Source organism: Zootoca vivipara, chromosome 16, assembly GCF_965207765.1.
Source record: "Zootoca vivipara chromosome 16, rZooViv2.hap1.1, whole genome shotgun sequence".
Taxonomy (NCBI): domain Eukaryota; kingdom Metazoa; phylum Chordata; class Lepidosauria; order Squamata; family Lacertidae; genus Zootoca; species Zootoca vivipara.
Window position 1 is genome coordinate 12,075,022 of NC_142599.1, and position 24,588 is coordinate 12,099,609.

The 24,588-nt window shown below is 46.9% G+C and overlaps 1 protein-coding gene across 42 annotated transcripts in view; it reads left to right on the forward strand.

Annotated features, from left to right (window-relative positions):
• The window catches only part of ARVCF (ARVCF delta catenin family member), a 552,351-nt gene that overhangs the window by 392,680 nt on the left and 135,083 nt on the right, over nt 1–24,588 (forward strand). For all 42 annotated transcript variants that reach the window (XM_035098127.3, XM_035098131.3, XM_035098129.3 and 39 more), the window contains 2 exons: nt 754–912; nt 16,461–17,065. In XM_035098127.3, coding sequence (XP_034954018.1) covers nt 754–912; nt 16,461–17,065 — 764 coding nt within the window. The remainder of the gene's footprint in view (nt 1–753; nt 913–16,460; nt 17,066–24,588) is intronic.

Consider the following 24,588-nt stretch of genomic DNA (forward strand, 5'->3'; position numbering starts at 1 on the left):
TTGCAATTAATTTTTAAGTGGATCGGAAATATGCCTAGTTTTTATTCTTGCTGCTCTGTGCCTCTGTGCGACCGATATAGAGTCAGTCTCCCTGTGATGTGTCTTTACTTTAGATTTAAAAGGAGTGTACCAGTGAGTCTGCTCACATTTTCTGGTGGGTGACGTTGCGACTGGGCATTGGGCCCTGTAGTGATCTGGCTGGGGGCAGAGATTGGCCCCCTCCTCCTCATCGCCTGGCCGAGTCACTGGCGCTGGGCAGGGTCCTGCCCTGGGGAGGCCCTGTGGTCCAATCAGCACTGGTCCAATCAGCACTGACGGGAGGCATGGCCACTGGAAATTTAAACCTTGGCGCGGCCAGGGGCCATCCTCTCTCGTCCTTCGCCAGATCCTGTAGATGCACCCCTGATTTAATTGTTGGGTTGTGATGGTACAAACCTCAACCTGAAGATGCAGCGCGAGTTTGCCATGTGACCAGAATGCCTTCCTTGCTAGGGGAGACACCACACGCATAATTGAAAACAGGAGCTAAAGCCTGATGATGGGATGCCTGGGGTTGTGCATTTATCAGGAATGACTCGCTTCTCCTAATTGATCAGGAGGGTCCACAGAGGTTGCTGCTGAACATGGGAAGCACAAAAGGGGTCTCTGAAGGTCGAGGAGGCACCTGAGTCTTACCTGCATGTGGGTGTTTCTGTGCAGCTGTGACATCCAGTTCTGTCCCAGCATTGACACCATCCGTCCTTTATTCTCTAGGAGCAAAGCCCCAGCAACCAGACGTCAATAGCAATGATGCAGGAGCCCCAGGAAATGGTAGAAGAGACTGTAACTGTGGAGGAAGACCCTGGAACCCCAACATCCCACGTTTCCATTGTGACTTCAGAAGACGGGACCACGAGGAGGACTGAGACCAAGGTAGGAACCATCGGTTTGGGCCTTTTCTCTGCCAAGACCTCTCGACAGGGTGTGGAGAGGTGAAGGGAGTGCAGTTTTATCTAGGGTTTATTGTGGTTTGATCTGAAGCTTCTGGAGCGTAGTGTCCTTCTCAAGCAGGCATTGAAGAGCTGCAGATCTGTACGGGGAGGGGAGGAGCAAATGCGGCCCTCCAGGTCTCTTCATCTGGCCCTTGGAGCTCTCCCCAGGTGACACACTTCCCCAGCACTCCATGGCACTCTGAACATCTGTGCCTGGCTGGAATGTGTTCACGGACCCTGAGAACACCTCCATCTTCCCTGGGTGTGCAACAGAGAGGGTTGTGCAAGAGTGTGTAGAAGCTGGCTGACTGAACAAGGGCAATCAGTTACATGCACTGCACCACATACTGTGGCCTCCGGCCCTGGCCGTCACTGCCATGTGGCCCTGGGAAAGTTGCCCAGATGGGAATGTGGCCCTCGAGGTGGAGAAAAGGTTCCCTGCCCCTGGATTTAACAAGCCAAAAAAAGCAGAATACAGACAGCTCAGGCAGGTGAGCAGGGGGAAACCAGAAATGTTCCTGTTCTGAAAACAGAACAGAAACTTCCACATAACTGGGCTCTCCTTGCTCTCGAGTGCTTGAGAATTCACTTTTACTGGCACCCCTACTTGGGAATTTGTGACCCTCCTGCCTGGGATCCCACTGGGTGCTGGGGTGGTTCCCAGAGCCTGTCAAAAGCTAAAGGTAAATTGTGTTTATCATCACCAAGCGTTCATTGGATAGTTATCGGAGGAACTATAGCTTGGTGGAGTGCGCAGGTTGTTTGTACAAGGCGCCAGGTTCAATTCCCTGCCCCTGCCATTAAAAGAAACAGGTAGCGGATGATCAGAGGAACCCGTCCCTGTTGCCAGTCAGAACAGACAGCACTAGACTAACTGGACTAATAGCTTTGCTTGATATGAGGCAGGGTCCCATTTCCCTGTTTTTGCACAGCTGTGGATCTGACAAACCTTTTCTGACTATTTCAAACATATTTTATTTTGCGGGGAGAGGGGGAATTAGATGTGTGAATCATAGCAGAGATTAGACTTGGTGAGGCGGACGGGGGGGCGGCTGGTGCCCCTTGGAGCCCCAATGGTAGGTGGTGCCAGAGCCAATGGCAGGCGAGCCACCTACCGTACCTGCTTTTGTCCCCATCCTCCTCCCTCTTGGGTTGTACAAGGGCAACAAGGAGACTCAGGAGGAGGAAGCTGACAGCCAGTGACACCTCCTGGACTACTTGTAGGGATCAGCAGCGCCGCGGCACCGGAAGTCACTTCTATGCACTTCGGGACAGTGACTTCTGATGCCGCTGTGCCCATTTCCAAAATGTCCGCAGCGCCAGAAGTCGCTTCGACTTCTGGCACTGCGGACATTTTGGAAATGGGCACAGCAGCACCGGATGTCACTTCTACGCATGTCCGGAAGTGCGTAGAAGCGACTTCCGGTGCCGGCGTGGCACCAGAAGAACATGGACGCCGGCAGGAGCTCCATAATCCGGTGGAATATGGGGTATTTTGCCATTCGGGACACTTGCGGGAAACGGTAAGAAAATACGGGTGTTTCCCGGGAAAAACGGGGTACTTGGCAGCTATGCTTGTAGGCAGGAAAGCAAACAGGTGGGGGTTGAAGGGGCAAGACTCTATTTGCCCTAACAGATCATCCCCTGCCAGCTCCTCCTTAGAAAGGGAGAAGGAGGGAGGGAGGATCAGAACTGAGGTGCCATGTTTGACGAGGCTGCAACATAAGCCTTGCAGGGAGATAAGATGGAGGATTGAACTTTAATGGGCATTGTGCTTCATGGAACTAGCAGGGGCCTCTGTTGCACGCTAACTGTTAGATAAAGAAAGACAGGCACACAGATGACAAGAGTTTGCCCAGAATAGTCATACCACTGATAAGAAACATATTTGCGGTTGAAAGCGAAATGTATATGATACCTGATATCTTTTTCCCAGCAAGGGAGCAGAGAAATCATTTAAAACAAAGGCGGGCATCCTATTCTGGAGGGGCTCAGTGGTGGAGCACACATGCACTGCAGGCAAAAGGCCCCGGGTTCAATCCTTGGCGAGGGAAGATGCCCGGTGGAGACTCTGCAGAGTTGCTACTTCTGAGTTTAGACCAAGAATGGGGAGCCTGTGACCATCCAGTTACCATCAGCTGCAGCCAGCCTGGCCCATTGGTTAGAGGCGAGGGGAGTTGTAGCCCAGAAACACCCTTGCATTAAAGGCTGAACACTCAACAGCCACATTGTGCCGTTTTCTAAGGCTCCTGTTGGAGTTTATCTCCTCTTCCTCCCTGCAGATGACAAGCATTGAACCTGGGACCTTCTGCATGCAAACATGGTTCTCTGCCACTGAGATCTGGCCCTTCCCTTAAGACATGGGAAGCTGCCTCCTACTGAGTCAGACCATTGGTCCACCTAGCTCAGTATTGCCTTGCACTGACTGGCAGCAGCTCTTTAGGGTTTCAGGCAGGGGACTCTCTCCCAGCCCTTGCTGGAGATGCTGGGGGTTGAACCTGGATGCAAGGTGGGTGCCCTACAACCTGGATGCAAGGGGCACTATCCACCACTGCCTTAATCCTGTTTCGAAACCATGCCATTGAGTTGCAAGCACAGGCTTTCCCCCATATGAGATGTGTGTGAGAGAGCGTGTGTACACACACACACACACACACAGAGAGAGAGAGAGAGAGAGAGAGAGAGAGAGAGAGAGAGAGCTTCTGTGAATAATTGCTTTTCCAAGCTCCTGTTTTGCTCCTTTCATCTAATGTACCTTGCCAGCTAGGACCCTGCGTCAGTATCATTCAAAGCACAAAGGACTCTTTCAGAGGTAGCACTCGCCAATCTCTGCAATCGCTCTTGAAAGCCAAACATTTTAGCATGTTAAAACAATGAAGGTCACCTTGGGCAGGGAAGGCACAAACCGTTTACCTTCCCCGCCTCCCTTCAGCAGACTTAATACTGTGGCTGATTAAAAGGAGCCCGTGGTTGGTTGGTTGGTTGGTTGTTTTTAAGGGCTGGGGAATCTCTGCATAAAAAGGTGTCTGATGAAATCTGAAATATGTCTCTTACACTCTCTCACTCTTCTATATCTTTATCATGATCTGCCTTTGCTGCAGTGAGCATAATTAATCTCTCCCCCTCCCGGGCCTGTTCTTTCTCAAATGCATGCAAGGTATTTGTGCTCAGCCTTTGCCCGGACCTCAAACCTGAGGTCTACTCAGAGGAGGAGCAAAGGAGTCAGGACTCTCACCCCCCCCCCACACACACACCTGATTTCCAGACTTTCAGTGGCTTCAAAGTGCCATTCAATGTGGACATCCTTGCCCTAAGACTGGGAATCCTTACCTGGGCTCATGTCTGGCTATGAGATCACACACCTCACCTCCTCCAAGGCCTAGGAGCAAAGGAGTCAGTGAGCCAGGCAAGAGCTCCAGGGCTACTGAAAAAGCGCATGTGAGACAACTCAGGAGGAGAAGGAAGCTCCTGGAAGCACCTGGTCAGGTCATGGCTGAGGTCACATCCATTTGAAGCAGCAATGGATTCACCCAAAGAATGCTGTCAACAAGTCAGGCCTCTGAAGCAGATCTTGGAATGTGGGAAGGCTAATATGGGTACAGGCAATCCCAGTGTGGTGTAGTGGTTAAGAGCGGTAGACTCGTAATCTGGGGAACCAGGTTCGCGTCTCCCCTCCTCCACATGCAGCTGCTGGGTGACCTTGGGCTAGTCACACTTCTCTGAAGTCTCTCTTAGCCCCACCTACCTCACAGGGTGTCTGTTGTGGGGGAGGAAGGGAAAGGAGATTGAGACTCCTTCGGGTAGTGATAAAGCAGGAAATCAAATCCAAACTCCTCTTCTTCTTCTTCTTCTTCTTCTTCTTCTTCTTCTTCTTCTTCTTCTTCTTCTTCTTCTTCTTCTTCTTCTTTACGGAGTCTCCTCTCGAGATGACCTATTTATTGAGCCTTCATCCCCAATTTGCTTGCACCAATCTTACACGGGGGTTAGATTTTCCCTGGTCTTTATCGAATCTTCATCTCAAATTTGCTTGCAGGCTGTTTACACACCTTCCCGTTAGTTCACCCAGCACTTTTTAGTGCGATTTCTTGTGGAGGTTGTTCTTCAAAGTGTATTAAAGTTCTTGGATGGCTTTATTTGCACAAAGCTGTATTTCCGGTGGCGCTTGGGTTAAACCACTGAGCCTAGGGCTTGCTGATCAGAAGGTCGGTGGTTTGAATCCCCGCGACGGGGTGAGCTCCGGTTGCTCGGTCCCAGCTCCTGCCAACCTAGCAGTTCGAAAGCACATCAAAATGCAAGTAGATACAGTGGGAAGGTAAACGGCGTTTCCGTGCGCTGTTCTGGTTCGCCAGAAGCAGCTTTGTCATGCTGGCCACATGACCTGGAAGCTGTATGCTGGCTCCCTCGGCCAATAACGAGAGATGAGCGGCGCAACCCCAGAGTCGGTCACGACTGGACCTAAGGGTCAGGGGTCCCTTTACCTTTTAATATTTCCGGTATGTTCCTGAATCCTGAAAATAATGGCGGTCTGGAGGAATCAGGATTCACCCACCCACCTTCTGATCAGGCCACTAGTCTTGATGAAGGCAAGCAATGATGGTCCCCTCAAAGCACAGTTGCCCACCTCATTCAGATTTCCCTGGGAAACAGCCTTCCTTGGCCTTTCTCAGAAAAGCTCCGCCACTTTCAGCATAAGTGGACATTTGGGAGAGAAGCTTGACCTCCCCATTTCATAGACTTCTAAAGGGTATGTTCTTTCATAGCCTCCTGTTAACAAGGTAATGGCTTGTACCTTTTCAGCTTGGTAATTTTACAGTCTATATGTCAAAAGTAAGCTCTCGGAAATGTCAAAATGCTTTTATACTTGAGTGCTTTCTCCTTACTTATTTTCTGTTTTATGACACAATTTGGGGTGGGAGAGAGAGAGAGACAGAGAAACTTGTTCCAGTTTTGGAAGTTTCTATAAATTATTTAAGTCATCTCAAGCTTTAAAAGGAGTGGGGGAGGGGAACACCCTTCCTTCGTACCCAACCATGCATCCTACTTAGTGTCTGATGGCTTCATTTGAGCAGAGAAGAAACTGGTTCAGTCTTGTTTGGCATTCATGTTTGTGTTCCATGCACTTGAAGAAATGAACGTTGATTAATAATAATAATTTATACCATGCCCATCTGGCTGGCTTTCCCCAACCACTCTGGGCAGCTCCCAACAGAATTAAAAGCACAGTAAAACATCAAACATTAAAAACCTCCCTAAACAGGGCCGCCTTCAGATGTCTTCTAAAAGTCAGATAGTTGTTTATTTCCTTGACATCTGGTGGGAGGGCGTTCCACAGGACAGGCGCCACTACCGAGGAGGCCCTCTGCCTGGTTCCCTGTAGCTTTGCTTCTTGCAGGGAGGGAACCGCAAGAAGGCCCGCGGGGCTGGACCTCAGTGTTCTGGCTGAGCGATGGGGGTGGAGATGCTCCTTCAGGTATACTGGGCTGAGGCCATTTGGGCTTGAAAAGTCAGCACCAACACTTTGAATTGTGCTCGGAAACGTCCTGGGAGCCAATGTAGGTCTTTCAGGACCGGTGTTATATTGTCTCGCCAGCATACCCACTCAATCATCTCAGTGGTTAGGAGCAGGAAGGTAGGTGTGGAGAGCATTTATATTATCTGTTTAACGCAGGTGTGGGGAACCTTTTGCACCCCGAGTCACCTTCCCTTCTGGTTGCCAGGTGCGAGTGGTTAGAGAGGGGCCCTGTCCATTTTGGCCTTCAAAACAGCTTTGAAGATGTTTCGGAAAACTTTAATTGAGAATATCGTACAGTATACGTGGTCGTTGTGGTGGCTCGAACTGTATTTTTAAGTGGTTTATTGTCAATTAGTTAGTTGTTGGTGACATTTAGAACGTTTTTAATTTGTGGTTTGAAACCCTGCTGAATTATTGAACTTGCTGCTTTCGTGGTGTGTGTTTGTTGGAAGCTGACATTGGGAAATCTTTCCCGAAAGGTGGCCTAGCCAGTTACAAATAGATATATCATTTTCCTTTAAAGGTATGTTTTCTTTTGTAATTATGTCTCTGATGAAATCGGAGTGAAAGAAGTTGCAGTAGTTGCAATTCCTGCCATAAAAAAACCCTCAAAATGAACCATACCTGGATGGTTGGGGTAACAAAGGGCAACTCACAACTGAAGAACTTTGGGGCAAGACAAGAGGCTCTTCATAGGAACACAGAATTGTAGAGTTGGGAGGGACCCCAAGGGTCATCTAGTCCAACCCCCTGCGATGGAGGAATAACATGAGTTGGGCCATTGTCTCAATATGATCAACTCCCGCCTGGAAACCAATGTCCCCACTGTGGAAGGACGTGTGGATCCAGAATTGGCCTCCACAGTCACTTACGGACCCATTGTTAAAATCGTGTTTATGGAAGACAATCTTACTTGGCTATGAGTGATCGCCAAAGAAGAAGAAGAAGAGGAATAAGACTGTCTACACTGACAGGCAGTTGCTCTCTGGGGTTCCAGACAGGGACTTTTTTCCAGCCTTCCCTGGAGATGCCACAGATTGAATTTGGGATTTTCTGAATGAATGGCAGGTGCTCTACCCCTGATCTACGGACTCAAACACAACACACACACACACCAGCATTTGGGGGCTGCCGCGTTTTATAATCATCCTCAATATTTCAGTCACATCACCACACAGTTGTTGCTGTGGCTGTTTGCCAAGCAAGCCAAAAGATTAAAGCAAACCCTCTTTAAAAAAATGTTATTAGTTGAGTTCCTCCTAGGAACGTCCCTGCAAAATGCACCTTGCGAGATTCCGGGGATTTTGTTGAAGTGGATTCATTAACCAGCCCAGCATTTTGCAGAATATCATTGAGCAGGAGGGTTCTGTCTCCTAGGAAGGAGAAATGGCCTTTTCTTGCAAGGGAAAGTTAACGAGAACCGGAGCCCCCACTGAGGGATGGTTCTGGGATGCGATTTGACTGGAAGCAACTGTTTCCAGGGCATTTCATGGGGAACAGCTGGTATGGGCACAGTCTGCCCGCTCCAGGAGGCCATCTGTATGCCAAGAGCAAATGATGAAAAGCCCGTCAAAGAACTCGACTGGTGACTCCTCTGCAGTGGTAGAGCTCTCACCCCCTTTTAGTTATTTTCCTGTGTTTGTTTCCTGCCTTTCCACCGTTATGGAACCTGAGATGAAGAGAATATGTGTTTCTGAATATGTCACCCATCTAAGCCCAGACCAGGAGCAGGGAGGAAGAGGTGTTGCTTGCTGATTGGAGCTTCTGCTTTGCACGCGGGAGGTCCTAGCTGTCAACCCACAGCATCTCCAGACAGGGCTTGGGGAAATCTCCTTGCCTGAAACCCTTGAGCGCTGCTGCCTTTCCACCCACATGTGCTTCTGTCCCTCCATGATTCACCCATGAAAACAGCAGGAGAGAATGATATGCCAATACACCTCCCCAGTTTTCATGGTTTTGCTCCTGCAATTTTCCAGGTCAAGGAGGCTGCAAACGTTTCTTTTCCTGGAATAAAAATCTATGTGCTGTACTTATTTATTTAATTGCATAAAATTTATACGCCGCCTGAAAGTAAAACCCTCAAAGAGGTTTGCAAAGAGAAGAGGAGGAGGAGGAGGAGGAGGAGGAGGAGTTCGAGTTCGGATTTGATATCCCGCTTTATCACTACCCAAAGGAGTCTCCAAGTGGCTAACAGTCTCCTTTCCCTTCCTCGCCCACAACAAACACTCTGTGAGGTGAGTGGGGCTGAGAGACTTCAGAGAAGTGTGACTAGCCCAAGGTCAACCAGCAGCTGCATGCGGAGGAGTGGAGACGTGAACCCGGTTCCCCAGATTACGAGTCTACCGCTCTTAACCACTTACACCACACTGGAATAAAAACAATAGCATTATCAGCAACAAGAGTTAAAAACAACTATTTAAAACATTTTTTAAAAAACCTTAAAACTGGCGAGAAACTTTTAAAAAGACATGTCCACATTCTACTTATCTCTGTTGTCTTACCAAAAATGTTTTTGAAGGTACCAAAAAGAGTACAGGGGAGGTGCCTGCCTGATGTTACCGGTAGTAGGCAGGGAGTTCCAAAGTGTAGATGCTACCACACTTAAAGACAGATTGAGTATTAAATGGCACTTGTAACCACGCCAGTTCCACAGATCAAAGTGGCCGAGTGGGAATATATGGGATAAGGCGATGCAACAGGTAACAACATGGAAATGAGTGCGAAACATGTGCAGTATTCTGTTTGGTTTCTGGAAGTGGCTTTTGCATCTTGTGAAAGCTCAGCTACAATGCAGGAACTAATAGCCAGGGAAATGGAATGCATAGGTCAGGCATAGGCAAACTCAGCCCTCCAGATGTTTTGGGACTACAATTCCCATCATCCCTGACCACTGGTCCTGTTAGCTAGGGATGATGGGAGTTGTAGTCCCAAGACATCTGGAGGGCCGAGTTTGCCTATGCCTGGCATAGTCCTTTCCTCCAACCCCCCAACCTGTTCTCCTTCTTGACCTCGTTGCTGACCTAAAAATGCTACGTTTGAAATGTGACCAACATTCCAGATCCGTGAGTCTGCTACGGCTGTCCTAGGTGTGGCTCTCGCTCCTTGGTATAAATTATCCCGAAACAGTTAAAAGGAAGAACAGACTGGCGCTGCCGAGGAAAGCATAATTGCTGACGAAACCCTCTTGGGGCACAGCGAGTCCTTTGTAGATCTTAGGGTAGTGGAGTCACTGTTGCTGCTGGTGTAACGCGAGGTTGGCTCACGGAGTGGCTTAATTATTCCTCCGGCGGGGGATCTCGACTTGCAGCTTTTTATGGACTTTGCGGGACCTCATTAGGCAGAAGTATCATTTGCTTGCACATGTCTTGGGGGGAAAGATGCTCGCTGCTTGGGGTGGCTTGCTCCTCTGTCAACACAATGCTGGAGCCGAGGACATATGTTTCGTAGCTTGCTCTCAAAACAGCACGCTCTAATTATTTCATGGTGTGTGTTTTTTAAAAAAATTTATTCTGCCGCGACTTGGCTAATCTGTTGCCTGATCAATATTTTTTTAATCAGTCGCTTTAGGTCACAAATGCCTCTCCCCCTCCCCTTCGCTTTTAACTTCCGAATCACTGAGCGCACCATGTGCAGACTAACCAGCTGAGCACTGATCTTAAGATTCGGACTGCAGATGGACCGACAGTCGTTGCGTTTTCAAATGCATGTTGATTTGTAAAGCTGTCGTTTTTCAAAGGGAGGGGGGTGGAAGCTCATAAAAGAGCATTTAATCTCCTTTTTCAAGATTGTTGGCTTCTTCTCGGCTCGTGGAAGCTAATATAATCTCTCAAATGGAGAAGAAATTAAAATAGCTGTGTTTTGCTCCTTTTATGGACAAACCTCAAGCATGGATAGTGGCTAAGTATTGTGCGGTAAAAAATAAAAATGAAAAAGTACTTGTTATTGCTATTGTAAAGCCCTGTGGAATTTTCTACTCCCACCCTGGGTGGGACAATGAAACGTTTTGTAGTCAAGGAGTAAAAAAGCTACTTTGAGACTCAAGCCAAGGAAACTGAATGCTGGAAGCTTCGGGACAGGCAAGAGAAATTGCTTCTTCACACAGCACATATTTGAACTATGGAATTTGCTCCCACAAGAAGTACTGATGTCCATCAACTTGGACGAAATTGTGAAGGATGAGGTCCTCAATGGCTACTAGCCATGATGGTTATGCTCTGCCGCCACAGTTGCAGGAGATATGCTTCCGATTACCAGTTTCTAGGGATACCAAATGGGGAGAATTCCTGTTGCGCTTAGGCCCTACTTGCAGGCTGGCTTCCGTAAAACCAGGATGCTGGACTAGATGGGCCAATGGCATCATCTAGAGCAGGTCTCATCTTATGTTCTAAGCCAATCTCTACTGGAGACACGCAGGAAGGAGACACAAAAGATTGCCCTTGGGACAGATCAGCTTTTATAATTATGTCTGCTGCTGCTTGTCTCCAAACATCTAGCCTCAATTGGGTCCTAACTAGGGCCGGGGGAGAAAGTCAGCTCAGTTCACAATGAAGGGTTCCCGAAACAATCCATGAACAGAGACGCAGCCATCCTTTGAAATTCGCACTGCTCTGAATTTCGTAATGTGATTCTCCAGTCCGGTAACATGTACTGAAAAAAGAGAGCCTATTAGGATGAATTGTGCATGAAATGCATGTCATTATTAGCTTTAATTACTGAAAATAACATGCAGTAAAGGTAAAGGGACCCCTGACCATTAGGTCCAGTCGTGACCAACTCTGGGGTTGCGGCGCTCATCTCGCATTATTGGCTGAGGGAGCCGGCCTACAGCTTCCAGGTCATGTGGCCAGCATGACAAAGCCACTTCTGGCGAACCAGAGCAGCACACGGAAACGCCGTTTACCTTCCCGCTGTAGCGGCTCCTATTTATCTACTTGCATTTTGACGTGCTTTCGAACTGCTAGGTTGGCAGGAGCTGGGACCGAGCAACGGGAGCTCACCCCGTCACAGGGATTCGAACCGCTGACCTTCTGATCAGCAAGCCCTGGGCTCAGTGGTTTAACCCACAGCGCTACCTGGGTTGCATTACATTACTGGGTTACGTGCATTACATTAGAGGAATTTGCTTGCAAAAGTCGCATTATTAGTGATGCAAGGAGGTGAAGTAACACCGCTCTCCACCATCTGATAACCAATATGGACAAGGCACTGGAGATCTGGGATTGACCCTCCCATTGCTTTGAACACCAGCCCAGAGAATGTGGCAGGGAGAGGAGGCATTGCCTTGGGGCAGGTGGCTAGCACCTACAGAAGGGTCGCAGCTTAGTGCTACCTCGCATGCAAAAGTCCCAGGTTCAATTCCCAGTATCTCCAAGTAGGCTGGGAGAGAACCCAGTCTAAAAACCTGGATAATTGCTGCCAGCCAGTGTCAACAAGGCAGGTGTAGGTGGAACAGTGGCCTGAATTTGCTGTGTTCTTACATTGTTGTTGCTTTAGGTGGGGAGGGGAATCTTTCTCCTCCTCCAGTTTTCTCCTCCTCTAGTTGCTCTTCGTTCCAGTAGGAAAAGCTTATAGTGCACCTTTACATTTATCCTTTGGAGAGTAACTCTTTCAATGGTCACCTGTTCTGATGGTTATATGGTACCTCCAGCCTCAGAGGTAGATTGCGGGTGGCGCTGTGGTCTAAACCGCCAAGCCTCTTGGGCTTGCCGATCAGAAGGTCGGCGATTCGAATCCCCGTGACAGAGTGGGCTCCCGTTGCTCTGTCCCACCTCCTGCCAACCTAGCAGTTTGAAAGCACATCAGTGCAAGTAGATAAATAGATACCTCTGCGATGGGAAGGCAAACGGTGTTTCTGTGCGCTCTGGTTTCCGTCACGGTGTCCCGTTGCACCAGAAGTGGTTTAGTCACACTGGCCACATGACCTGGAAAGCTGTCTGTGGGCAAACTCCGGCTCCCTCGGCCTGAAAGCCGTCCAAGGGTCCTTTCCCTTTCTTACCTGCTAGGCTGCTGCTTTCATTTTCTGTTTGTGGGTTTCCAAGTGGCCTCTATCTAGTGGGCAACTGTGGAAAACAGGAAGCTGGATAGACCTTTGCCCGTATGCAGCAGGGCCAGTATGTTCTTATAGACACAGGGAGCTGCTGTTTACCAAGTCAGACCATTACATCTTCCTCAGTATTGTCTACAAGGACTGGCAGAGGCTCTCCGGGTTTTCTGGCAGGGGACATTCCCAGCTATACCTGGAGATGCTGGGGATTGAACCTGTGACCTTCTGCAGACCCTCGAAGTGTCCCTATTTTTCAGGGATGCCCCTGATTTAGAGAAGCCATCCCGGTTTCTGATTTGATCCCGGAATGCCCCACTTTTCTTTGTTGTTGTTGTTTAGTCGTGTCCAACTCTTCGTGACCCCATGGACCATAGCATGCCAGGCACTCCTGTCTTGCACTGCCTCCTGCAGTTTGGTCAAACTCATGTTTGTAGCTTCGAGAACACTGTCCAACCATCTCGTCCTCTGTCGTCCCCTTCTCCTAGTGCCCTCAATCTTTCCCAACATCAGGGTCTTTTCCAAGGATTCTTCTCTTCTCATGAGTTAGCCAAAGTATTGGAGCCTCAGCTTCACGATCTGTCCTTCCAGTGAGCACTCAGGGCTGATTTCCTTCAGAAAGGATAGGTTTGATCTTCTTGCAGTCCATGGGACTCTCAAGAGTCTCCTCCAGCACCATAATTCAAAAGCATCAATTCTTCGGCGATCAGCCTTCTTTATGGTCCAGCTCTCACTTCCATACATCACTACTGGGAAAACCATAGCTTTAACTATACGGACCTTTGTAGGCAAGGTGATGTCTCTGCTTTTTAAGATGTTGTCTAGGTTTGTCATTGCTTTTCTCCCAAGAAGCAGGCGTATTTTATTTTTGTGACTGCTGTCACCATCTTCAGTGATCAAGGAGCCCAAGAAAGTAAAATCTCTCACTGCCTCCATTTCTTCCCCTTCTATTTGCCAGGAAGTGATGGGACCAGTGGCCACTTTTCCTTAGGATGTCTCTATTTTCATTGGAGAAATGTTGGAGGGTATGGAGTTATCTGACCCCCGAGCCGTCTGAAGGCAATCCTATACAAGGACATTTTTAAAAATAATGTTTACTTTTTTTATTACATTTTTATATATGTTGGAAGCTGCCCAGAGTTGCTGGGGCAACCTAGTCAGATGTGTGGGGTATAAACAGTAAAATTATCATTATGGAATGGGACGTCCCCATTTTCATCGGAGAAATGTTGGAGGGTATGTTCATGCAAGGCGGATGTTCTGCCGTTGACCAGTGTCCCTTCCCTTCATTGCACTGCATGTATCTCTGCACCTGGCTGTTGTTTCAGCATGCATGTTAGTCTCTGTTTGAGCAAAGGTCTCCAGCGCCGACACAGAGACAGACGATTGCCTGCCATCTTTATTAGGTGACTGCCCATGTCATTGGTGTGCATGGACTGTACTGAATATTCTGCTGTGAACCACTGTTGCCGTCCTTGATAAATTTGCTAACAGGCCTGTTTAAAAATAAATAAAAGAGATGGGTCTTGAACTCCGGTGCATGAAATCAACAAATTTGACTCACGGCGACTACAGAAATTGCTTTTGGCAGTAAATTGGAAGTGGCCGTGGCGTGCTCTGGAAGCAAATTATCTGCACCAATATTAAAGTCCATTCCTCCCTGCCCTGCTATATTACACCACTGTGAAATGGTTGAGCCTTAAAGGAGGCGTTGGGTGAGTAACAGATGTCCCCAGGAAAATGTTACATTATGTGATTCCTGGTGGCCTTTGCTTTTAGGTGTTCCAGTGATCTTTAAAAGTGGGGGGAGTTTTGTTGATGGCTTTGCTACTGTTTACTTAGATGTTGCTTTTCCACAATGAAAAGCGGCTTAGAGCAAACATTCAAAACATCAAAATACAAATATAGCAATTTTCAGAGCGTGTCAGCAAATTCAACAAATTTGTTGTCGTTTAGTCGTGTCCGACTCTTCGTGACCCCATGGACCATAGCACGCCAGGTCAACAAATTAACAAATGCAGAATAAATTCAACATTACAGACAAAAACCACAACAATCTAGGTTTAAATACATGAATACAAAGCAAAGTAAGAGATGGGTTTCTGGCTGTCCTGCACCCAAAGGAGCCTGGCTTAAATACAGTTCAGAAAGGAGGGGTGTTGTCACCAGGCTAGATGACATACAGCTGACTCCTGTATCCTTACTCCAAAGGAAAAGAAAGAATGTGAGTGTTCTAAATGGGAGGAGCTAGAGGGCCTGTGAATGGAGGGAAAGGATGAAGCTCAGGGGGTTTCGTTCACTTGGAACGAACTAGTTCAATGAAGACCACGGAATTCATTCTAAACAATTTGACCTACCCCTGAAAGTAATTCCCATAACAGCCAGGTGAACTTTGCATGAATTAAATTCATTTTGGGGTGAACTTTGAATGATTTCAAGTTCGTCCACAAGTTTATCCCCTTACATGTGGTGTGTTTTTTTTTAAAAAAATTATTATTTAAACTCTCTGGGTGTTTAAGCTTAAAAATCATAATTGCTGGTGAAAATAAATAATTCACATTCCAGTAACAATGTGTTTCTTAGTCTTCTTAAGTACATTTTATACTTAAGTACATTTTACACTTAAGTATATTTTATACTTAAGTATATTTTATACAGGCACAGCAGCTAGTAACGTTCTGGATGCTGGGTGGGGAATTGCTGAGGATCGTTTGGATGAATTTAAATCAAACTGTGAGCTGGACAAACTGGTTTTTAATGAGGATGTAGGAAGCTGTTTTATACAGAGTCAGACCACCTCGCTGAGCAGTGTCTACACAGAATCATAGAATTGCAAAGCTGGAAGGGACCATGTGGGCTATCTAGGCTAACTCCCTTCATTGCAGGAATATTTCATTCGATGTACAGGTAGGGCTCGAACCCACAACCGCGAGATAGAGGTACAGCCTAATGCTCTACCGACTGAGCTATATTTAACTCTGAGCTATGGCCCCACCAATGAGGTGGAGGGTTACCTGCAGCTCCCAGGTGGATGTGCTTTGTGTGATCGGGTTAAAATGTTAAAATGATTTCGAAAGTGGGCCCAATCTCAATTGATTTTGGGTATAATATCGAGTTTGATGCATGGAAAAAATTATGGAATGAAAATCTAAAATTTACGACATGTGTGGCATTGAAGGAGAACGTAATGAAGATGATGTATTGTTGGTATTTGACGCCTGTAAAACTAGCAAAATGTATAGAATAAGGCATGCTGGAAATGTAAGGCATCAGATGGTGAATTTTATCACATGTGGTGGACTTGTTATAAGGTGAAAACTTTTTGGGAGTTGATTGATAATGAACTGAAAAAGTTATTTAAGTATACATTTCCCAAAAAACATGAGGCTTTCTTGCTGGGGTTGATGGGTAATAAAATTGCAACAGTTGTCCAAAGACTGTTTATGTACGCCACAGTGGCTGCAGGAATATTGCTAGCCAAAAAGTGGAAATCCCAAGAGTTACCTTCTATTGCAGAGTGGCAGACGAAGATGTTGGATTATATGGAGGTGGCTAAACTGACTTGCAGAATCCGAGATCAGGATGGCTCAAGATTCCAGAAAGAATGGAGTAGATTTGTAGTGTATGTAAAGGGCAATCATAAGAATTTGAAGACACTAGCGGGACTGAAATAAATCCTACAATACTGATTTTTAGCTAAAGTAGGAAAATGCGCGAGTGGAATGAAATACATTACCTGCTGAGGGGAGGGAGGGAAGTCTAGGCTTGGCAGAGCTATTTGTTGTATATTTGTTTATTATGTACTGTATGATGTTAAAGAAACGAAAAAATGAAAATAATAAAAATTTATTTGAAAAACAAAAACAAAAGTGGGCCCAACTGATGGTGTTCAGAGGCAGGAAAACGTTCATGGCTCTCTTTCCTCTCTGCTTCTCAGGTGACAAAAATGGTGAAAACCGTCACAACCAGAACTGTCCGGCAGGTCCCTGTTGGGCCTGACGGGCTCCCTGTGATGGACGGATCATCTCCCATGGGCAGCTACACTGACTCCATAGACAGGAGACACCTGAAGAACGGGGAGCGTTACATCACGCCGCAAGCTTCTTCCACCTTGACCCGCTCTTACAACAGCTACGACTCCTATCCCGATGGCCACGACAGCCAATACCGCCCGTTCATGGGCCACGACGGTTACGGGGACCTCCCCGACAACTACGGTAGCTTGTCCCGGGGCGTCAATTACCGCCCGCGCTACGGCTACGTCCCCGGGAACAGTTACCGGCCGGAGGATGGTAGCTTCACGTTGCCAAGCAGAAGGGATAACTACGGCCCGCTACCCCAACCCCAGGTCCCGACGGGTAGCAACGCGGACCTGAACCGCTCCCAGCCGGAACGATTCCAGCCGGAGCCATACGGGCTCGAGGATGATAACCGCAGCCTCGGGGTTGACGACGAGGGGTACGAGCTGGATCCGGAGTACTCGACGGTGAACCGTCGGACATCGGCCGGGATGCCTGAGAGAGGAAGACCTCACAAGACAAGGTAAAGGGATTGGGCTGTATATTTGCTTTTCCCTACCTATCTGCTGTTACAGGTCGTGAAAACTGGGTGGACTTTAAGTAATACGGAGCCCTGAGCAAGGGTAAACTTTGGCACTCCCCTCCCAAAATATTTCTCATATATTTACTATTTATTCTTTTTTACTTTAATTGACTGTTGCATATTGTATGTGTGTGTATTACAGTGAATTAAAGAGAAGAAGAAGAAAAGGGGGGTATATAAAACATTTTAAAAAGCCGAGGAAAACAACAATAACAGAACGACCCTAAAACATTATTAAGGTTACAAAACTATGTACTATATATGCAAGTAGATAAACTTACTATTTCCCTTGTGTATACATTGGTTCGTGGGTCACTATGGTTTTGATAAATACATCCCAAATGTAATTAAATTCATCCATCCATAATCTTCGCCTGTCCGTTCATGGGTTGCAAGAGTTGTCTCGTCATTCATCCATCTGTCAAAGGGGGCCATATTTTTGCCCTTCCAGTGTACCAGTATCAATCTTTCTGCAGATTTAAGGGCAAATGATTTCCACAAGATTGCCTTTTGGTACAGTCGCTTTTTATGGATCCTCTCAGGAGGTACCCAGATAAATATAGCTTTTATTATTATTATTTTGAACCCTCTGGCTCGTCACCCTGTGCAGGGGAACTGCCCACACTGCCCTAAATCTGGCAATGAACCCAGAGCAGGAGAGCAGTTCTGGCTTGCTGGCATCTGCTGAATGGCTGGCTATCCTGGAGGGATAGTATTTATGCAGGCCTCCCAGTGCACTGTACAGCTGCCAGCAGTAGAGGCACTGTGTTTCTGGGAAGCTGATGATGGCCTCTTTGAGAACAGGTTGTTGGATTTGGTCTCATCAAGTGAAGCTCCCCTCAGGTCCCCGGCTGATACTGCATCCTTGTAAGAAATGGATGACAACTTTTCAGAATTACATGACAATTAAACAACTTGAGTCTCCTAGCACCTATACAATTGCATCTTTTAAGAATCGTAGGCATCTCTTTCTGGCACATTATTATTTGGCAACTTGCTCACGAGGATTCCCCTCCCCACTTTGCATTTCTTCTGGTGTTTTCCCCCCATATTTGAATATGACTGAGGAACTTTTGACAAGCAATTTAATTTGACTGCAGCTTGTAGAAGCATAAAGAGGCACGTGCCAGGCCTCCTCTGTAAGGCGGCGTTTTTTTCTTGGCTTAAAAAAGAAAAAGAAAAAATATATTCAAAGCCATTTTGGCAGAAATAAATTAGCCTTCGCCTTTCATTTCCAATTGCCTTTGACAATAAATAATGCCTTCTGCTTAATGATGAAACCCCACAGTAATTGGCCTTTGATTGTGGGCTGGCCTTTGTTTTGTTTCTGTTTTGCTCCTGAGCTTTTCTTCCTTAAAAACAGATTTGGCATTCAGTTAAAGGCAGTAGGTTTGATGACACTTGAAACCAATGGAAGAAATATGACTGTCGATACACTTCAGGTGTCTTACTCCTCTTCTGCCAGTGGCAGCTGTGCTCCTTTTCAGGATATTCCATTCGCCTCTAAACTCCAGAATGCTTCTCTGAGCTTTTGAACTGGTGTGATCTAGTACTTAGAGCAACCTGCCCTCGGCTTAGTTCCTTGCATGGAAAGAGAGGAAGATGGGAAATACAACAGCCTTTGGGAAAGGTTATTCCCTTATGCATTTATTGAAATATTTGTAGACTGCAATTTCATAGAGATACAGCAAGGCAGCTGGCAACATGCAAAATCCCAATAAGATAAATAAAAACATCAATAAATAAAGAAATTCACATGGCAATCTCCTTTCTGAGTAACAGAGCTCTTGTGTGGCGATACGCCGATCCCTTCCGGAATAAATAAAGACACAGGACACATTGCATAAGGTTAATGGGTGTAAAAGGCCACAACTGTATTGATTACGGGTGTAGAGAGGTATTGGCTTAGGCATTGGATCTAACCGTCTATATCCGACTCCAGCCCGCTCTGCTGGCAGTCTGTGAAGGGTTAAGCACCGTTGGGTGAGCCCCGCGATGCAGATCAACTAGGAACTCACCCCGGGGTCACCACTAGGGGCGTGCCTTAGGCCCTCACCTACCACGGCTTCGGACATGGTCACACCCCGGACTCCTTAAGGGGAGTACCTTTCAGCATTTTGGGGGAGGTGATGGCAGCAACCTCCCCCCCCCCACTTGTAACCTTTCAGAGATAATCCAATGCCTACCGCCAAAAACCAAAGTTGTGACGAGTTGCTACGAGGTAGGCGAAAACCACCAGGTCAGAGCCAATTTGCCAAGTGGGAAAATTCCTACCAGGCCCCTCAACAGCGACCAACCAAGGTCCATAGCAATGTCAAAAGGAGAGCCTTGCCTAAAGGGAGGGTGGGCGGGAAAACGAAGCAGCTGGGGGGTCCAGGAAAGAGAGGCAGACTCCCGGCCGCGCTCGCTTAAATCAGCGAGCCACACCCCCTTGGGACGTCCGGATTGGACGTGCCAAGGGAACGCCCGTCCAGGAGCTAGCCAATGGGTTGGGGGGGGATGGCAGCCATCCCCCCAGCACGTGAGGGCCTCGTGGAGCCCACAACCCCCCTCCTTCTATGGCGGAAGGGGCTTTAGGGGACAGCTAAAAGAAAGCAGGGATGATTCCTTCCAAACTTCTACCCGTCACACTAAATACTCGGCCCCTAGTAAAGACCAGCCAAACCTTAGGGGCACGGGTTTGGCTGAGAAGCCACAACTGGCCCCCAAACCACCTAGCAAGCTTAATGGCTGAGTGGACACTTGGACCCTTAGTCTCATTAACTAAATGCTACCCCACACTGGCTCTCAGCTTCTAAATTTCTCAGAGTAAAGTGACTCATTTGTTGTCCCTACATGAGATGGATGGCTTAGGGCTCCCAATGAGAAACGGGAGCCTGCTTTTGCAGCTTTTGCGACTGATCACAAAGAGCCTTCTCACCGATAGCTCAGTCAAAAATTCAGTGCAGGGTCCCTTTATGATAGTTACAGCCGTCCCCCTTGTAAGATGATAAAACCTCCTAAGATCATTGTACACTAATCTTAAAAACATACAAAAATTATTAGGAATACATTGCGACAATCAATGCAGATCTACTCCTTTCTGTGCATCTAACAAGGGCAAATGGTGTGGAGCACTCCTTCTTTCAGAGGGTCAAACTGTCCTTTCCTTGGAATTCTGTTGTATGTAACAGAATTTGCACCCCGTTCTCTTGAAACTGAAGCACCCAGTGTTTTCATTGTTTCCCACTACGCTTTTCCCAATAAGCATTCTGTGAGATGTCTTCTTCTACTGCTTTGGCGATCACTCGTAGCCGAGTAAGATTGTCTTTTATTAACATGGTTTTAACAGTGAGTCCGTAAGTGACTGTGGAGGCCAATTCTGGATCCTCGTGTCCTTCCACAGTGGGGACATAGGCGGGAGTTGATCATGTTGAGAGTTTGCCAAGCGTGCCTTCCTCTTAGCACGTTTCTCCCTTTCGTCCTGAATTTGAGCATCTTCAAAGCCCAGGACACCTTCGGTGAAGGCTGTTCTCTAATTGGGGTGCTTGTAGGCCATAATATAACCACTCATTGGCTGCTTATGGACACGCCTCCCTTAGCAGGGACGGATTTCGGTCTTTCAGATTTTTGCGGTGCCCTGGGCAAGGCCAACATTCAGCATCCCCTGCCTCTTGCCTTCCATTCTGTCAAAGCTGGGGCAGCCCCCTTGGCCTGGTACCCAGTACAGGGGAACCAGTTGCATTCCCTAAATCCGCCCCTCTCAATGCCTCCACCTTGTGCATGGGCGATTCTGTTTTGACTACGAAACTAATGGCACCGGCATCCAAACACTGGAAATTTAGGGGATGGCTATACCAAACCCGAGAATCATCTTTCAATTCAACCTGCAACTTGGGACCCAACCGGAATGATGCATTGCACTTTTCCATTGATTTTTGAAAGTACCCTTTAGAAAGGCTTCAGGTCTTGAGACTCCACTCGCTTGGCCACATTTCTGCAGCTCAGCCCCCCCCCCTGCCAACTTTTTCTCCACTTAGTGACATGTTGTGCTGATTTATTGTTGCTCCCCCCTAACCCCCACCTCCACCCCAGTCTTCCATCCTGGTGTAAACAACTATCCCTCAGAGATCGGACATGAAAAGAGAGCTTGGCGGCTTCCTTCCCACTTAGAAATGAGTGCAGGAATCGATTTTCAATAAGTCTTGAAAGGTTAATAATTCTGGCGATAAATGAAACTCGGCCAATGGACAAACAATGCAGCTGGCAGGTGTTATTGTAGCATTCAGAAACCAACCAAGCTGCTGAGTGTTCCTCTGCAGGAACTGGACTTTTAGCCACACTTGCATGACACGGTTATTTCCTGCCTTGATAACCACGATTGCCTGGGTAGCCTCTGCCTCTGTACGGCTGCCATGCCGACTTCTATATGAAGTTCCGAATGCAAGTGTTGTCATACAGAACAGATATAATGGGCTGTATCCAGTGTTTCCCGTCTTCTGCTAGGGTCTTCAAGCTCCCAAATTCTAGTTCAGCACTCTAGCCACTATCACACCCTGGTTAACATCATGCCCTCCAACATTTCTCCAACGAAAATGGGTATGTCCTATATTACAATCGTACCTTGGCTCTCGAACGCCTTGGGAGACGAACGTTCCAGCTCCCGAACAATTGAAAATCAGAAGTGAGTGTTCCGGTTTTCAAACATTTTGTTGGAAGCTGAACATCCATTGTGTCTTCCACTATTGTTTCTGGTGCGCCTGCGCAATCGGGAACCAATCAGAAGCCCCGCCTTGGTTTCCGAACTTTTTGGAAGTTGAACGGACTTCCAGAACAGATTCCTTTTGACTTCTGAGATACGTCTGTATTACTACATTCATTCATTCATTTATATTTTATATGTATACCCTGCCCATCTGACCGGGTTGACCCAGCCACTCTGGATGGCTTCCAAAATATATAAAAACATAATAAACATTAAGCATTAAAAAGCTTCCCTATATAGGGCTGCCTTCGGATGTCTTCTAAAAGGTTGTATAGTTACTTATCTCCTTGGCTCAGGGGTTGCATAACTCCACACCCTCCAACATTTCTCTGACAAAAATAAGGACGTCATAAGGAAAAGCGGATCACTTCCCTTGTCGTGGTGAAGGGGCTTGAATAACTCCAAAAACCTATGAGGTATGCCGTGCAGGGCCACCCAAGATGGACAGGTCATAGCTGAGAGTTTAGACTAAATGTGATCCACCTAGAGAAGGAACTGGCAAACCACTCCAGTATTTTGCCATGGACATAAAAAAGGAGAAGCTTTGAGAAGAAAGTGAAAGTTTCCAAGGCATGCTCTGGTTCATGGGGTCACGGAGAGTCAAACATGACTAAGATGTCTAAACAAGAAAGGAAAAGCGGTACACTCCGGGATCAAATCAGAAACGGGACGGCTTCTGTGAATTCAGGACTGTCCTTGGAAAATAGGGACACTTGGAGGTCTGTGGCATGTTCATGTTGACTTATAAGAGCTGCAGCAACAAGTGTAGAAACCGGAGCTCAAAAAAGAGGAGTGGGGGAGGCTGATTCCCTGTTGGCTCCTTGTAGCAATCTGCCTAGCGCTGTTTTTTCTTCCTGGACCAGCGCTACAGCGTTCTCCGCGTACCTGCCGGCGATTCCAGCAGATGGGTTAAACCTGTAATCCCTTTGCTAATTGTCAGTTGCCTGGTTCCTTGCATATCTGATTGGACAGGTAGCTGGCTATTTGCTCTGCTTTCTCTCTCCCTCTCTCCTCTCACTGCTGACCCAATTTCAGAACACTCACATTTGAATATAGATTGGAAAGCGGGGTGTCGGCGAAACGGAACGGCTTCCTCCGAGAGCGCCTTCAAATGCACAAGAAGCAGATTTTCCGTCTGTCTGCACAGCAATGTGCGTCCATACGTCTTGTGCTAATTTTTGTCAAGCAGTAACAGCAGATGATGATAATAGCCCTGTCCAGCCAGACGAAAGGCCTGCCTAGTCTGGTATCCTGTTTTTCCAGGGCATGGCATGGAGAAAGTGAATAGGGGGAAAGTCTTTCTCCCTCTCTCATAGCTCTAGAACTTGTGGGAATCCAATGGTGCCGAACGTTGGAAGTTGCAATACAGGCAAAAGGAAGCACTTATTCAAGCAGAGCCTAGTTAAACTATGGAACTCACTGCCGCAGGAGGTAGGGATGGCCATCTATTGGGGTGGCTTCAAAGGACGACTGGGCAAATTTGAGGGGGATAAAGCTATCCATTCTTAAGGAAATCAGCCCTGAGTGCTCACTGGAAGGACAGAGCCTGAAGCTGAGGCTCCAACTACTTTGGCCACCTCATGAGAAGAGAAGATTCCCTGGAAAAGACCCTGATGTTGGGAAAGATTGAGGGCATAAGGAGAAGGGAATGACAGAGGACGAGATGGTTGGACAGTGTTCTTGAAACCATGAACATGAGTCTGACCAAACTGCAGGAGGCAGTGGAAGACAGGAGTGCCTGGCGTGCTCTGGTCCATGGGGTCACGAAGAGTCGGACACAACTAAACAACTAAACAACAACAAAGCTATTGAACACCTTCCAAGACAACAACGCACACTCACATTACAAAGAACTCATAAGCTACTTGCTCCCAGCAGCTAGGAGCGTCATAACTTGACACTGGAGGGAGCTGTCAGGAGTGAACATGGACCACTGGTACCAAACTGTATGGGAAACAGTCCTACCAGAAAAGCTAACAAAAAAATTGAAGCTAGCACAGGGACAAACAAAAGAGGATGCCTCCCCCCCCCATAATTTCATATTTTTATTTATCCTTTTCAAGTTTATACATTTCACTAATTTTATACATTTCACTAATTTTACAATCATTTTGACATTTCAGAATTTGACTTCCTTCCCCCTCTTTCTGCTGTTCCTTAAATTTATTTTCAATATCTTCTGCATATCCAAATTAACCTAATTTACTCATTTATTCATCTTCTTTAAATATATACTTGGTTATTACAATAACCCTGCAAATGTTTTTATCTGTTTACAATTTATCTGTAAATATTAAGTAAAGCTTTTCCATTCTTTTACAAAAAAAAGTTTGTTATCTTGATTTCTTACTCTTCTGGTAAGCTTCACCAATTCTACCTATTTCATAAGTTTTTGTATCCATTCTTCCTTTGCTGGGACTTCTGCTTCTTTCCATTTTGGGGCAAGTAACACTCTTGGCACTGTAGTGGCGTGCAGGAATAAATTTCTATACTAAAATTTCTAAACTGCCTAAAATAGGACACCTTCAGCTTGGTGTGACTCTTCTCCTGTTACATATACAGCCCAGCAAGACAACTACATAACACACACCCCAACATCATACAAATCATCATGGCTAATTCGACCCAACAACCCTTTAACTGCCCCTCACACACAAACAAAACTCACTGCAGTCAACTGAACAGACAGACAAACAAACTAGGAACCTATCCCTGTGAT